General features: G+C 39.8%; 1 protein-coding gene across 2 annotated transcripts in view; it reads right to left on the bottom strand.

Moving 5' to 3' along the window:
* The window catches only part of nup93 (nucleoporin 93), a 38,530-nt gene that overhangs the window by 11,759 nt on the left and 10,821 nt on the right, over positions 1 to 15,950 (bottom strand). For both annotated transcript variants that reach the window (XM_072385377.1, XM_072385378.1), the window contains 9 exons: positions 12,515 to 12,577; positions 8,881 to 9,009; positions 8,026 to 8,100; positions 5,423 to 5,515; positions 4,626 to 4,765; positions 4,374 to 4,506; positions 2,878 to 3,035; positions 2,638 to 2,803; positions 2,403 to 2,496 (listed from right to left, as the gene is read on the bottom strand). In XM_072385377.1, coding sequence (XP_072241478.1) covers positions 2,403 to 2,496; positions 2,638 to 2,803; positions 2,878 to 3,035; positions 4,374 to 4,506; positions 4,626 to 4,765; positions 5,423 to 5,515; positions 8,026 to 8,100; positions 8,881 to 9,009; positions 12,515 to 12,577 — 1,051 coding nt within the window. The remainder of the gene's footprint in view (positions 1 to 2,402; positions 2,497 to 2,637; positions 2,804 to 2,877; positions 3,036 to 4,373; positions 4,507 to 4,625; positions 4,766 to 5,422; positions 5,516 to 8,025; positions 8,101 to 8,880; positions 9,010 to 12,514; positions 12,578 to 15,950) is intronic.

The following is a 15,950-nucleotide window of genomic DNA, read 5'->3' as shown; positions in this document are numbered from 1 at the left end:
GGCAACACTCGGGAGAAAACGGCTCTTTTCTCAGCCTCCAGGAGCCCCAATGCTCCCACACTCCTGTGCTAGTGCATCAGGGGTTGTTTCTGCTTTGTTTTTGTATTTTTAATTGATTTTGGTTGAAGAATCAAAGTCTGTCGGATAGTTTGAGGCTTAGATAAGCTAAGCCTGTTTATAGCTTAGAAAGCTGCTGGAGATGCTGAGATGAGATGCTTAAACTCTCTTCTCAGCTCTCATGCAACTACCTCCAACAACATGTCCAACACCAAGAGATGCCCTGTGGGAGGATGCATCTGAAAGTGTGCCCTTAGTCCCTTTTTGTAATATTCATTGCTCTGAGACATGAAGGAGAGAGATTAGGGCCGCAGCGGGATGCAGCCGGGAGGTTTGCATTGTATGACCTGGTTTTATCCTCTCAGTTACTCCTACTTCCCAGCAGTTAACTGAAGAAAATGGAGGGGATTGTTTCATTTTCTGCTGACGGCAGGTGACCGACTGCTGCAAAAATAAAAGATAACTCGAGACCTATAAAGGACGAGCAGCTCTGTGTCAGAATGAGTTAGCAGCTGAGGAAAATCCATTATTCCACAGACACCAGAACTTTTGTTCCAGCCGACTATGACAAACCTCTGAGTCACACTTGGCTGGGTGTCCATAGCAACGGCTGCTGAGGTTCACGGGTACTGTAGTATCTGAAGCTGTAAACTACGCCAAAGTGAAGCAAATGTTCAGAAACAAAGTTGAAATATTCATCCTGCATTTCTCTGAAAGTTACCCAGAGAAGAGTTTGTAAAATGAAAAAATTAACAACTGCTGACGCATCCTGCTGCTTTGCTTCTGGAATTTGGGAGAATACGACGTAGCATTTTGGGAATATGAATAATTCAAGCTAAGAGTGAGTAAAATGCACCAATACAGCAGACAGGTGAAGCTGTAACCGGGGCTCACACCAAAAGCATCGTGAGCGGCCAGCTGCCGTTCATTTTCAATGTAAGCTGGCGTTGTGAGCTTCAAGAGCTTCAAGAGGTGAGAAAGACTCAACTTTATGCAAATGAGCAGTGATGCGACGCGACGACAGCCAATTAGGGCCGATCTGGATTCCGAAGGCGGAAAAAAGGCGGGAAAAAGGCTAAAAAAAAAAGGTGGAAAAAGGCGGGAAAAAAGGTGAAAAAAGGCGGAAAAAAGGTGGAAAAAAAGGTGAAAAAAGGCGAAAAAAGGTGGAAAAAAGGCTAAAAAAAGGTGGAAAAAGGCGGAAAAAAAGCGAAAAAAAGGTGGAAAAAGGCGGGAAAAAAGGCGGAAAACGGCAGAGCGCAAACACAAAGAAACACAAAGAAGGCTGCCAAGAGTACGATCCATGGTGAAAGAGGGAACCGATGTATGGATGGATTATTATATATATATGCTAGTTGCTATACATATATGCCCCGCCCCTTTGGACGCTTCCGGCGGCAGAAGAAGTACAAGCGGCGGGTTGTGAGTGTCGTGAGCGGCAAGCTGCCATTCATTTTCAATGTAAGCTGGCGTTGTGAGCTTCAAGAGGTGAGAAAGGCTCAACTTTATGCAAATGAGCAGTGATGCTACGCGACAACAGCCAATTAGGGCCGATCTGGATTCCAAAGGCGGAAAAAAGGCGGAAAAAAAGGGAAAAAAGAGGAAAACGGCAGAGCGCAAACACAAAGAAACACAAAGAAGGCTGCCAAGAGTACGATCCATGGTGAAAGAAGGAACCGATGTATGGATGGATTATTATATATATATGCTAGTTGCTATACATATAAGCCCCGCCCCTTTGGCCGCTTCCGGCGGCAGAAGAAGTACAAGCGGCGGGTTGTGAGCTTTTGGTGTGAGCCCCCGGTTAGCTAAATAAGTGAACCATAACATAGGCTCGAATGATGTGGCTGATCCAGTTTTCCTGTCAATCCACTGAATCCTGCTGCTTTGCTTCTGGAATTTGGGAGAATACGACGTAGCATTTTGGGAATATGAATGATTCAAGCTTAGAGTGAGTAAAATGCACCAATACAGCAGACAGGTATGTGAAGCTGTAAGCTAAATAAGTGAACCATAACATAAGCTCAAATGATGTGGCTGATCCAGTTTTCCTGTCAGTTGAGGTCGTGAAACACCTCCTCAGGAGATAAAACGCTGCATCGGTCTGTTCTTAAACAATTTAGAAGAAAGATGCAACGGAAATCTGGAAAAAGGACGCTATTTTCTATGTGTTTCTATTTGAACTCTTACTGGAATCATCTTGCAGAAGGTTGAAGGCTTACAGCAATAAGTAGAATGTGAGGAAATGAGTGAAACAAAGCCCAGTAAAGCCCAGGCATAGCATGAAAAGAGGAAGGCGATCAGCATCCATCACAGAAGCTTTAACTGATATGTTTGCAGTTGCATACCATAGTCTTCCAGCAGCTGTTTCTGTAACTGTGGCAGAGTGAGCCTGTCCTGAGGAGAGCTGCTGCCGTCATCATCAAAGCACACCTGGTTGAGCTGCAGGGAGGAAACAAGGCAAAATATCAGGCTGTAAATATTCAACAGAGCCAGAAGGAAGGCAAAGAGGGACGCCATTAAAGATTGAAGACCGACTTCTGCCAAAGCTAGAAATAACACAGAAAGAATCAGGTGGAGCACCTTCAGCCAGAGGTAGTCTTCGGTTTTGTCTGCCACCTCGCCGTGGTTATCGTTGATGTCGCACTTTCCGATCAGGCAGTAGACGGCTCTCTTGTACGGGTCGGCGCTGTTCCTCAGCACTCTGCGGTAGTGAAGCCGGAGTTTGTTCTCTGAGGTCGGGGAGAGGCTGAAGGGATGAAGGAGGCAGATATTAGCGACGGCATTTTTAAGTGTGCACAAACCGATGTGAGGCGTTCTCACCGCCTGTCGGGGCTGTTCATGTACTCCTGAAACCAGGTCTTGAAGTCTCCCAGCTGGTACTGGACTCGGTTCACGACCTGCATGGCTGCATTCAGATCACCGCAGCGCAGGCAGTAGTAGATCACTGCCCACACAGGGTGGCCCTCTATCTCTCCATCCTATTGCAAACACATTTAATACACTTATTTAACTGAGGTTTATTAATGTTTCAGCAAAGATTTCAATCAGGATTCTGCCCCCATATTGAAAGCACTTCCAGTGCATCCAGCCTTTTTGTTGAATGCATATAAGCATGTGTGCATGTTTTATTTAGACCAGGGGGGTCAAACTCAAATACACAGTGGGCCGAAATTTTAAATTGAACAAAGCAAATTAACCTTTTAATATGGAACCCAACAAGTTGAACAATGAATACTGAACCAGCAAGGCTTAACTTTAAAGTCCAGGGGGGCAAAACTGCTAATAATAACAATAATAAAAACATATCAATGGCATATTAAATTAAAATTAAAATTTAATGCCTCCTTTCTGTTTGCAGCCTTCTGATTTATGTCAAAATTAGCTTCTTTCACAGGCTAATAAATTTGAAAATAAAATAACATAAACCTCTTTTCATCTCCTTTACTTTCTGGCTCCTTTGAGCTGTGTTCAGGTCCTTATATTTGTCCTGGTGTTTCGTTTCATAGTGTCGTCTGATATTATGTCCTTAGTTACTCCTTAGTTACTCCTTAGTTACTCCTTAGTTACTGTCGCGGTGGCTCCACAAACAGGACAAACAGGTCTGTCTTTTACATAAACAGATATTCTGTCTCCCACCTGTCCAGAAAAGTTCTATTTTCTGCCTTTCTTTTGGCCATTTTTAGCTAGGGTAACAGTGACAGCTGTGGTTTGAGGTCGAAGTCGGATCTGGGGGAGAAGCACGGGGCTTTCAGACGAAGGAGTGCGCAAGAAGACCGCTAGCATAGATGCTAATGACACGAAGGAGGGGGCGTGTCTGCCTCTGTTCTAATTGACGCGCCAAAACAACAGCAAAGCATTATGGGATTTGTAGTATAAGCGGTGAATGCGCTGCCGCCGTATAATACTGGCGGGCCAACTCTAATATTAATTTAAATTGCCTCGCGGGCCAAATATAATTACACTGCGGGCCAGAGTTTGACACCTATGATTTAGACCCTGATTGTGCCCCTCATGCAGGTTTCTGATCCTTTTTGGAAATTAAATGTAAATGTAAATGTAATTTATTTCTACAGCCCTTTACAACAATCCATTTCGGTACCAAAGTGCTTTACATCAGATAATAAATAAAGAAAAGAATAAGTACAAAACAATAAAATAACAGTAAATGCAATCAAATAAAATACAGCAAAATTGAATAAGATAATATAAACATATTAACACCAACGCAAGGCTTAAATCAACTCATATGGGATCTTAATAACTAATCACTAGTTCCAGGTCATGTTGTCTTTTAGCACTGAGTGAGTGAGTGTTACCTGCATGCCAGGTAGGGGCCCGGGTAGTTTGATGTTAAGGAAACTGCGAACGAGTTGGTATGTTCCAGGCACACCTCCAAGTTGGGCCTGATGGAGGTTCCCAAAGACGGTCACCATGGTGTAGTTCTTATAGCTGCAAACGAGGAGTTTAGCACGGTTTAGCAAAACCTGACCAACTGCACCTTCATTTCAGGCCACAGCTTTCAAGTTTGATATACAGAGCAGGCATTGGGAGACCCGAGGCCCGGTTACCTGTTCTCAAGGAAGTTGAGCGCCTGACGTACGAAGGCCATTTGCATTTCCACTGAGGTGCGGCTCTTGATGGTGTCTTTGGCTGGAACCAGCAACACGTCTGTCATCTGCTTCACCATCAGCCACAAGTCTGATACGTTCTGGGGGCCAGAGAGCGCGATTCGTGGATTAACAGGCTGCCAAATGGCTTCCCCGACTTATCAAACACCAAATATATATGATCAAGTAAAACATTTAAGACTTTGGAAAAGTCATTTTCATTCACAATAATCAGATTTTCCCATTTTTTTCCATCTAAATTTCAAAACAGCTGTTTGCCGCTGGATTTCAAGTGAAAAGGACAATAATATGCAGTTTTAACTGTATTATCAACTGCTTTCCTGCATGTATAAATCAACCGTTTAGTAAAAGATGGCTTGATGTCTGCCTGCTCAAACCAAAAAAAAGTGGAAATATTTCGCTTAATGGTGCATTTCTGAAACAGTGCAGACATTCCCTTCTCAAATCATCCATAAGACATAAGTCATGTGTTGCTATAAACTAAAACTGAAGCCCAGAATGATCTTTTTTTTACCAGGAATTTACTCAAAAGGATCAAATTATGTGCCAACAGCTACAGAAATACAGGTTTAAACACAGCAAAACGTCACATGGAGACTCAGTTTCCAGTTTTATTACAGACAAGAAAAAGAAAGCTTTCATTAAATGGTTTTGAAAAAGGTTTTTCCTGCCTGTGTGCAGATAAAAAAGTGCTACATATGAAGCTAACAGCACACATGACAGATCAATGTTCTTACCTTATCATCCAGACTTTCTGCCACTGAAGCACATAAATCTCCCAGATTAGGCTGAATGTGCCCGTTCACTATCTTCTCGTTGAAAATGTAGATCTAAAGGAGGCAGAAGTGATGAAAAAAGTAAGAAAAACACTAATAATTCTCAGTTTTCGAGGCTCCATCTGCATCCTCGGCTTCCAAAAGGTAAAAGCAGGACTTATGTCCACCGAGTGAGATGATTCACGATGAAAAACAGCACAAAAAGAATCAAAACATTCAAAAGGTCATCAAAGAAGACGACGAAAATCAGACAAACGACGCCACACGCGATGTGTCGACACATGGTGGGAAAGGAGGCACCGAGAGGCAAATCAGAGGCAAAACAGGGTGGAAAAGAGAAGGTCAGACAGGATGGAGAGGGGAGCTTTACCCTCGCTACAGCCCAGGAATCAATATCTTTGATCTGCCATTTCCTGGCTCTTTTGACCTGGTTTCAACCAAACGATTTGGCTGACGGCTTCACAGACTCCAACTGGGCTCAACAAAACCGACAGAAAGGGATTTTTATCTAATTCCACAGTTATTAGAAAAAGAAATGCGAAAAAAGGCCAAACTGCCAAAGACAATTACTTTAAATAAGATGGATTTCTCTGGTAAAAACGTACGATAATACTGTGGAACTGATGCAAATCAAACTAGATAATAATTACAAAAACATGTCTTAGTATTCTGTCTGCCAATAAGTAAAAAATGGTAATAAAAACCATAATAAAGCTTATTAAAATCATTCATTTAGGACACTGCAATGCTTTTTGTAACAGTCAGAAAACAATAATAAAGCTTATTTAAAATAATTTATTTTTAGGACACTGCAATCCTTTTTGTAACATTCAGAAAACCATAATAAAGCTTATTTAAAATCATTTATTTAGGACACTGCAATGCTTTTTGTAACATTCAGAAAACCATAATAAAGCTTATTTAAAATCATTTATTTAGGACACTGCAATGCTTTTTGTAACATTCAGAAAACCATAATAAAGCTTATTTAAAATCATTTATTTAGGACACTGCAATGCTTTTTGTAACATTCAGAAAACCATAATAAAGCTTATTAAAACCTTTCATTTAGGACACTGCAATGCTTTTTGTAACATTCAGAAAACCATAATAAAGCTTATTAAAATAATTTATTTTTAGGACACTGCAATGCTTTTTGTAACATTCAGAAAACCATAATAAAGCTTATTAAACTCATTTATTTTTAGGACACTGCAATGCTTTTTGTAACATTCAGAAAACCATAATAAAGCTTATTTAAAATCATTTATTTTTAGGACACCGCAATGCTTTTTGTAACATTCAGAAAACCATAATAAAGCTTATTAAAATCATTTATTTTTAGGACACTGCAATGCTTTTTGTAACATTCAGAAAACCATAATAAAGCTTATTAAAATCATTCATTTAGGACACTGCAATGCTTTTTGTAACATTCAGAAAACCATAATAAAGCTTATTTAAATAATTTATTTTTAGGACACTGCAATGCTTTTTGTAACATTCAGAAAACCATAATAAAGCTTATTAAAATCATTTATTTTTAGGACACTGCAATGCTTTTTGTAACAGTCAGAAAACCATAATAAAGCTTATTAAAATCATTCATTTAGGACACTGCAATGCTTTTTGTAACATTCAGAAAACCATAATAAAGCTTATTTAAAATCATTCATTTAGGACACTGCAATGCTTTTTGTAACATTCAGAAAACCATAATAAAGCTTATTAAAATAATTTATTTTTAGGACACTGCAATGCTTTTTGTAACATTCAGAAAACCATAATAAAGCTTATTAAACTCATTTATTTTTAGGACACTGCAATGCTTTTTGTAACATTCAGAAAACCATAATAAAGCTTATTAAAATAATTTATTTTTAGGACACTGCAATGCTTTTTGTAACATTCAGAAAACCATAATAAAGCTTATTAAAATCATTCATTTTTAGGACACTGCAAAGCTTTTTGTAACATTCAGAAAACCATAATAAAGCTTATTAAAACCTTTCATTTAGGACACTGCAATGCTTTTTGTAACATTCAGAAAACCATAATAAAGCTTATTAAAATAATTTATTTTTAGGACACTGCAATGCTTTTTGTAACATTCAGAAAACCATAATAAAGCTTATTAAACTCATTTATTTTTAGGACACTGCAATGCTTTTTGTAACATTCAGAAAACCATAATAAAGCTTATTTAAAATCATTTATTTTTAGGACACCGCAAAGCTTTTTGTAACATTCAGAAAACCATAATAAAGCTTATTAAAACCTTTCATTTAGGACACTGCAATGCTTTTTGTAACATTCAGAAAACCATAATAAAGCTTATTAAAATAATTTATTTTTAGGACACTGCAATGCTTTTTGTAACATTCAGAAAACCATAATAAAGCTTATTAAAATCATTCATTTAGGACACTGCAATGCTTTTTGTAACATTCAGAAAACCATAATAAAGCTTATTTAAAATCATTAATTTAGGACACTGCAATGCTTTTTGTAACATTCAGAAAACCATAATAAAGCTTATTAAACTCGATCTGATGCCGACTCACCTGCCGTCCGTAGGCCACCTCCACACTGTCCAAAGCACTCCGCCCTGGAGCCGTCACTTCACTCACAAAGCTGGGCTGGAACAGAGAAGAGAGACTTAGCAGCTGCCCTGAACTCAGCCGAACGGCTTTAAACCGCCTGCATGCAAGTCATGTCCTGCAGGAGCCGTCAGCTGACTCTACAGCATCTTTCCTGCATCTTTCCTGCATCTTTCCTGCATCTTTCCCCTGCTAAATAATCTGTATTTTCAGAATCCAGCCCAAGTAGAAGGTCACCTCAATCAGCGAGTTTACGTGGCTTTTGCCAAATGCATGCTGGGATATCTCCCGTGGGACGACACGCAGGATGAAAGGCTTATTTTACACACAGCGAGCACAAAAATAGCATCTGTGAGTCTTAGATGAAACTGCTATTTTGGTTAGTTTAGACGAGTTGGCGCAGAGTTAAAAGTACGCAGTGACAGGAGATCTATCTGAAAGATTTGAGCAGACATATTCAGCCCAAGTGTGATACAAAATGGATGCTTTTCGAGTGACTCAATAAGTCCTTTCTACAGTTTACAGCTAAAGTCACTCAAATTAGATCAATATTACTGAAAAACAGTAGAGTTTTTAAAACATCAGACAGGAAACAGCTGATTTTTTTGTTATTAAAAGCTTGAAACAGGTGGAATTAAGTCTTTCTGTAAGGAAACCTGCAGTGATTGAGGATGTAATTAACAAAAAAACAGCCATAAATTCCAAAGTCTGAGCAAAATCAGCGTTTTTATTGAGCAAAACTGTGATATTTGAGGTCTCAAACAGCCTGAGACAGCATGTCATCTGGATAAAAAGCCTCCTTTGAAGCAGCTCTCTTACCTCCACATCCTGGCTGAAGTCCAGAGCATCTTCTCCGGCTCCGAGGAGCGTGTGCAGCACTCGCTGCTTCACCTGCTCCCACTGAACCAACATGGACTCACGGTGGTACTCTTCAGCCAGCAGGAAGGTCTGAAGCGTGTGTGATGGAGGGAAGAAAGGTTCACATGGACACTTAGAACAGCTGTTTTCACAGGCTGACACCATTTCCTGACGTCTTACTTTGGTCAAAGCAACAGAGAGACAATGCAGCAACTCATATTTCTTATAATTGGACTCTATTCCGCCCTTCTGTGGATCTGTAGCTCCTAAAAACTCTGAGGTAGCCGGAGAGCTCAGAACAAACCCCAAAATGAACAAAAAATACTTTAAATTTGACTAAAACACTTTTATTTCCCTTAGACCATCGACAGCTGATTGGCTACTTCTTTTAGTCTCTTAGTATATCATGTTGAATGGCCCAAATCGTTAGAATAATAGCTGTTTAATTGGTTAATAATCTTCCATCACATATTGATCCATAAGCTTTGGATTACAGTGTTTTATTAAAGCATTTTAGCAATATTTTGGGCAATAATTCACCAGTTAAGTTAACTGGATTTCCTTATCAGGGTAAAAAGAACTGTTGGAGTGTTATTAGCTCAGAAACTATACAACTAATCATAAGATTTTATGTTAAACGAGTTTAAACGAGTTTATGATGAGAAACTGGGTTGGATAAAGTTTTCCCTGCAAATCTGAGGGGACAGCGAACGCCACAATGTCTGATATCATGTTGAATGGCCCAAATCGTTAGAATAATAGCTGTTTAATTGGTTAATAACTCTTCCATCACATATTGAGTCCATAAGCTTTGGATTCCAGTGTTTTCTTAAAGCATTTTAGCGATATTTTGGGCAATAATTCACCAGTTAAGTTCACTGGTTTTCCTTATCAGGGTAGAAAGCTCTACAAAGTACTGTTGGAGTGTTTTTAGCTCAGAAACTATGAAACTAATCATAAGATTTTATGTTAAAAGAGTTTAAACGAGTTTAAAAGAGTTTAAAAGAGTTTATGATGAGAAACTGGGTTGGATAAAGTTTTCCCTGCAAATCTGAGGGGACAGCGAACGCCACAATGTCAGATATCATGTTGAATGGCCCAAATCGTTAGAATAATAGCTGTTTAATTGGTTAATAACTCTTCCATCACATATCGATCCATAAGCTTTGGATTACAGTGTTTTATTAAAGCATTTTAGCAATATTTTGGGCAATAATTCACCAGTTAAGTTAACTGGATTTCCTTATCAGTGTAGAAAGCTCTACAAAGAACTGTTGGAGTGTTATTAGCTCAGAAACTATATAACTAATCATTTTATAAAAGATTTTATGTTAAAAGAGTTTAAACGAGTTTATGATGAGAAACTGGGTTGGATAAAGTTTTCCCTGCAAATCTGAGGGGACAGCGAACGCCACAATGTCAGATATCATGTTGAATGGCCCAAATCGTTAGAATAATAGCTGTTTAATTGGTTAATAACTCTTCCATCACATATTGATCCATAAGCTTTGGATTACAGTGTTTTATTAAAGCATTTTAGCAATATTTTGGGCAATAATTCACCAGTTAAGTTAACTGGATTTCCTTATCAGGGTAAAAAGAACTGTTGGAGTGTTATTAGCTCAGAAACTATGAAACTAATCATAAGATTTTATGTTAAAAAAAGAGTTTAAACGAGTTTAAAAGAGTTTATGATGAGAAACTGGGTTGGATAAAGTTTTCCCTGCAAATCTGAGGGGACAGCGAACGCCACAATGTCAGATATCATGTTGAATGGCCCAAATCGTTAGAATAATAGCTGTTTAATTGGTTAATAACTCTTCCATCACATATTGAGTCATAAGCTTTGGATTACAGTGTTTTATTAAAGCATTTTAGCAATATTTTGGGCAATAATTCACCAGTTAAGTTAACTGGATTTCCTTATCAGGGTAGAAAGCTCTAAAAAGAACTGTTGGGAGTGTTATTAGCTCAGAAACTATTAAACTAATCATTTAATAAAAGATTTTATGTTAAACGAGTTTAAAAGAGTTTATGATGAGAAACTGGGCTGAATAAAGTTTTCCCTGCAAATCTGAGGGGACAGCGAACGCCACAATGTCAGATATCATGTTGAATGGCCCAAATCGTTAGAATAATAGCTGTTTAATTGGTTAATAACTCTTCCATCACATATTGATCCATAAGCTTTGGATTCCAGTGTTTTATTAAAGCATTTTAGCAATATTTTGGGCAATAATTCACCAGTTAAGTTAACTGGATTTCCTTATCAGTGTAGAAAGCTCTACAAAGTACTGTTTGGAGTGTTTTTAGCTCAGAAACTATATAACTAATCATTTAATCAAAGATTTTATGTTAAACGAGTTTAAAAGAGCTTATGATGAGAAACTGGGCTGGATAAAGTTTTCCCTGCAAATCTGAGGGGACAGCGAACGCCACAATGTCAGATATCATGTTGAATGGCCCAAATCGTTAGAATAATAGCTGTTTAATTGGTTAATAACTCTTCCATCACATGTTGAGTCCATAAGCTTTGGATTCCAGTGTTTTATTAAAGCATTTTAGCATTTTATTAACAGAAAATAAGCTATTTCTCCATATGACCTCCTTCAGTTACTGGAACGGCAAAGAGGGAAGCCATTTATGTGTAAAAAAGTCTCATTTATAGGCCAGTTGTATTAACCTGTTATCGTTTAACCTACATGAGCCAAAGTCAAGGTAAAAGCACTAAACCGCCTTAGACACACACCGGATTTAGCAGCAGACCCCCGTGAAGATTGCTGTACTCCACCAGGACACGGCCAAGTCTATTTTAACCTTCCACAGAGAATAAAGTGAGATAATGGGAACGCGAGATAATTGAATCTCCAGCTCTGGGAGACACGAATCTAGACTGAAGACTTAAAAATAAAAGCTTTTTAAACTTTTCTGAGCTTTAAAATCACGGTGCAAAAAGGAAAATTCCCACAGATGAATTAGGGTTAAGCAAGAAAACAAGATTATGTTTCTTTTAAGGAGCAGAGATCATCGACAGTTTTTATAAAAACGAAAACAGCGAGAGGAAGGCGGCTCAATTATGACGAACATTTCCTGTTAAGCTAAAGCAGTCGGATAGAAATCTGTGAGAACATCTGCTTTCTTTTTAATCCCCAACGCTTTTGTTTTTCCACCCTTGCACAGGCGTCTTTTCTGCCTCTCAGAAGGGGAGATAATGGGACTGGCAGCTAATTAAACTCAGGGCCTATTAACTCCGCACATCAGGGAGGCCGCTTCAAAACCGTTCCCAAAAGGCTCGCACCAGAAGGACTTTCAGATCACAGCGAGCGTGAACTCCTAAAAAGTGAAGTGAAGTGCTGATCTTCACACACGGTCAAGTGTTCAAAAGGCACGAATTTGTAAAACTGAACAAGGAAACGCGAGTAATAACTGCATCCTGCCCTTGGTTCTGTAACTTATCCATTTTCGGCTGAACAGAACGGGTTTGCAGGCCTTCCTCACTCCAGAGGCACCCCTGAACTGGTTTCCGACACAGCAGGAATCAAATTAAGTTGCTCTTTTTTGAGCCGAGCGGTAATCAGACCGGGCAGATACTGACCCTGCGGCGAGACTCCTCGATGGCTGACAGGAGGGCGTTGTCCCTCTCGTTCTTCAAGAAGCCCTGAGAACGAGGCAGAGGCAGACAAACAAGGAAGGAGAAAAGACAGAGATGGAAATCAGAGATATTATCTCCACCAGTTTGGTGCAACATCATTTGTCCCTCTGGAGACAGTCGCTGCCTCTCAATTTTCCCTCTTATTTATTCAGCCCTCGTCAGTCATATTTAGTACAGTTGCTTTCTTATATGGATGCAGCGTGCATGCAGAGGTGTGCATGCTCTTTGCAGGCAATTCTGCAAAGAAACAGCAGCCGACATGGCCTCCATTTTGGTTTAAACTCAAGATGGCTGCTGCTGCTGCTGCTGTAAAAATACGCACCCTGTTCCATGAGAAAGATCATCTTAAAAGACTACTTTCACAGGATGTGAGAGTAGGAAAAAACACACAGTTTACAGGTGAGAACGTGGCAAAAGTCAAACTTTACAGAGCATTAGAATATGTTCAGAAAGCATCTGAGCAGCCATCTCTTTTTAACACTCAATAAAAATCAATCTAATGCTATTAAAATGTGTTTATGGGGAGGAAAACCAGCCAAAATTGCATGTCCTCCTCTGGGAATATTGAAAAAAAAGGCAGAATATCCATTTTCTTTCTGCAGAAAGAAGACTTAACTGTGTAAGATGCACTGTTTTAGCTGCAGTAGAATATCAGAGAGCTTTGAGGTCAACACCCCAGCCCCAAACTGCCGAGTCCTGCCACTCGGTATCATACAGCAGCTACAGTTTAGCCTCTTAAGTTGGAGAAAGGTTGTCCCCCTGTCAGTTGATGGCATATTAATCTACTGAGGACAGTTCTGGCAGCTTGTGCTGCTGGTTAGAGGCGTAGCTTTCACCACAGCCAGCCTGAGACTGCACTGCCCTGCAGGGGTGTGGGTGCACTCTCCTCCTTTTATTTCCTTTGTGCATCCATGTTGTAGCGCCTGCTTCAGCCTGATTTCTACCTCGTCTTTTCTTCCCGAGCCCTCAGACTTCACCTGTCCGTCACAGAGTTCCTTTCATCCTCTTTCACTCGTCTCTCTGAACTGACTAAATGAGAGCAAACTGGGGCCACAAAGGGTTCCCGCTGAGAATGAATAACATCGTGGAAAAGAGGTTAATTACGGCATTAGAAAACATGTGAAAAGCTCACACTTATTCTTCAGAAAGAACAACATGATCTCGCTTAGTCAACGTGGAATTTAGACATTTAGCCTGAAAATGACGAGAATAAATGATCGATTGTGTGTTTGAATGCTAAAGTCAGCTGGTATTTTCATGGGAAAGCCTTCTGTTGTGTTCAGTCCAGCTCACACCACTACAGGAGCAGGCTGGTGAACAGAGACTGGATGCATAAAGCAAATATGGTGGAGTGTCTATGACTTCTGTGTCTTTATTGCACTCAAATTCCTCTCTGAAATCACTAAAGGGGATCACTAAAGGACTCCAGGAGAAGCCGTCCGAAAGGAGAGGAAGTCAAAGTACAACCGGCTGGGTTTGACACACAATCCTTGGCCCACGCTCCAGAAAATAGGACAGAAATGTCTTCTGCTGCAGCACAATTGCTCCAGTTGTTTGAGTTCATGTAAAGAATAAAAAATGAAGACTGGCTGGTGGTGAATTTGGTTTTGTGCTGCACTCGTTTGGCCATAGAGGACACCACCCTGCGAGCTGGAAACCGTGCAGATAACGCGGCGCTCTTTTCGTAAAACAAAGAAAGACGAGACCAGTCAGGCATCCTTACATTGTGGAATAAAGTGAAAGCATTGTTTTATTGGTATATAATGAAAAATAATACAATAAAACCAGCCCCTTTACCCTTAGCTCTCCTCCACCTGCTCTGTCCCTTTTATTCTTCACCACACAGAGATTAGGTCTATATTTAACCACTCAAACCAAAGAGGAGCTCAGGTCAACGCTCACTGGAAATATGAGAAGAGAGGAGAAGAGAAGGGGTTAATCTTACTATCAGGAGGCTGTATTAGTCATGGCAAAGCTCTCACCGTTCCAGTAAATTGGAGAAAGGGAGATGAGACTGACATCTTTTCCAGAAAAAGCCAGGAGGTGGGGAGGAGCTGCTCTTTTCAAAGCCAGATAAACCAGTGGAGGCACTAGACCTCTGAGAAGTTGCCTCAGCATTTTTGTCATTTTGTTGCCCAGTGGCAGCTGAATTTCTGCCGATACACAGATTTTACAGACAACTTGGCTGATAGCCGTGGCCAAAACTCCGCAAATACTTCTCAATTTAAATTAAAATGTCTTTCTGGCACCTTAGGATTACCAGAACTTTACGGACATTTTCTACCTCAAAGAAGACAGTTTTATTAATTCTTTCTTCTCAAGCAAGAACTACATTTTTGTTGCCAAGATACCGGTTCCAGACTGTTTTTTTTTGCTAGCATTAAACAGCTGACAGACTTGCTATATTTGTCAAGAGACACCAGCAATTCCCACAGACTAAACACTGCCAGCGTTTCAATTCCTCCCAAAAAGGTAAAAATAAAGGCGTCAACAGCCACATTACAGCATTCATACCAAATATTTCCGATCGGGCTGCTTGGTCATCACCCTCAGAGATCAATCCAGCGCTGGGAAATTGGTCTAGATGTACATTTTAGTTGCCCCACCCCTGTATTGTGTATCCTGAGAGATCTGCAACCCACTGTGAAAACCTCCAGCCTGCCGGCCAGACAGCCCAGAAGCTTCTCCAGAAATAAGAACAACCACATGAATTTATGTTGGATATTTTAGGAAATGCAAATAATTACTGATGACAGCGATTAGCAGACGTTAAACTGGAGAGAAAGATGGAAACGAATGAAAATACAGCTGATATATATATAAATAAATACAAAAAAAGGTTCGGTATCACGAAAAATGACACATAATTAAAGTTTTTCAGGAGAATCCCATAAAATTGATCCTTAAAATGAATATTTCTTTTTGATGTGCGTGTGAAAATGTATAAATACACCCCTTTTCTGTGTTTGCATTCTTTCCATTACCCTTCGTCAATATACTCGCCCGAATCCAAGCAATTTTATTACATTTTCAGGTATTTGGAGCATCATTCGGAGCCTGGAATCTTGAAGTTGCGTCAGGATAAAGCCACAAAGTAGTGAAAAAGGTAAAGGGAAGGAGTCCTGCTAGCTTTGCAGGTCATTGTCAATGCAAAAGTAGGAGGTTTCTGGCATAAACTGAGTGCATATGTGTAAGAGAAACCCCACCCTTCCATCTTTCACTTCCTGCGTAGCTTCCAGAAAACACTCCCCACATATCAAATCTTCACATAAATTCATTCGGGATCATCAGAGCAATGTCTAACCGGCATAAATGACTCATGTCCAGTGTTGCATCGTACGATAAGCTGAAGTGAGACAGACAGGTGAGGAGAGAGAGT

The sequence above is a fragment of the Leuresthes tenuis genome, unplaced genomic scaffold (assembly GCF_036924035.1).
Source record: "Leuresthes tenuis unplaced genomic scaffold, fLeuTen1.0.hap1 SCAF_5, whole genome shotgun sequence".
Classification (NCBI taxonomy): domain Eukaryota; kingdom Metazoa; phylum Chordata; class Actinopteri; order Atheriniformes; family Atherinopsidae; genus Leuresthes; species Leuresthes tenuis.
Note: the sequence above shows the minus strand (reverse complement) of the source record. Positions and strands in the feature narration are given on the sequence as shown.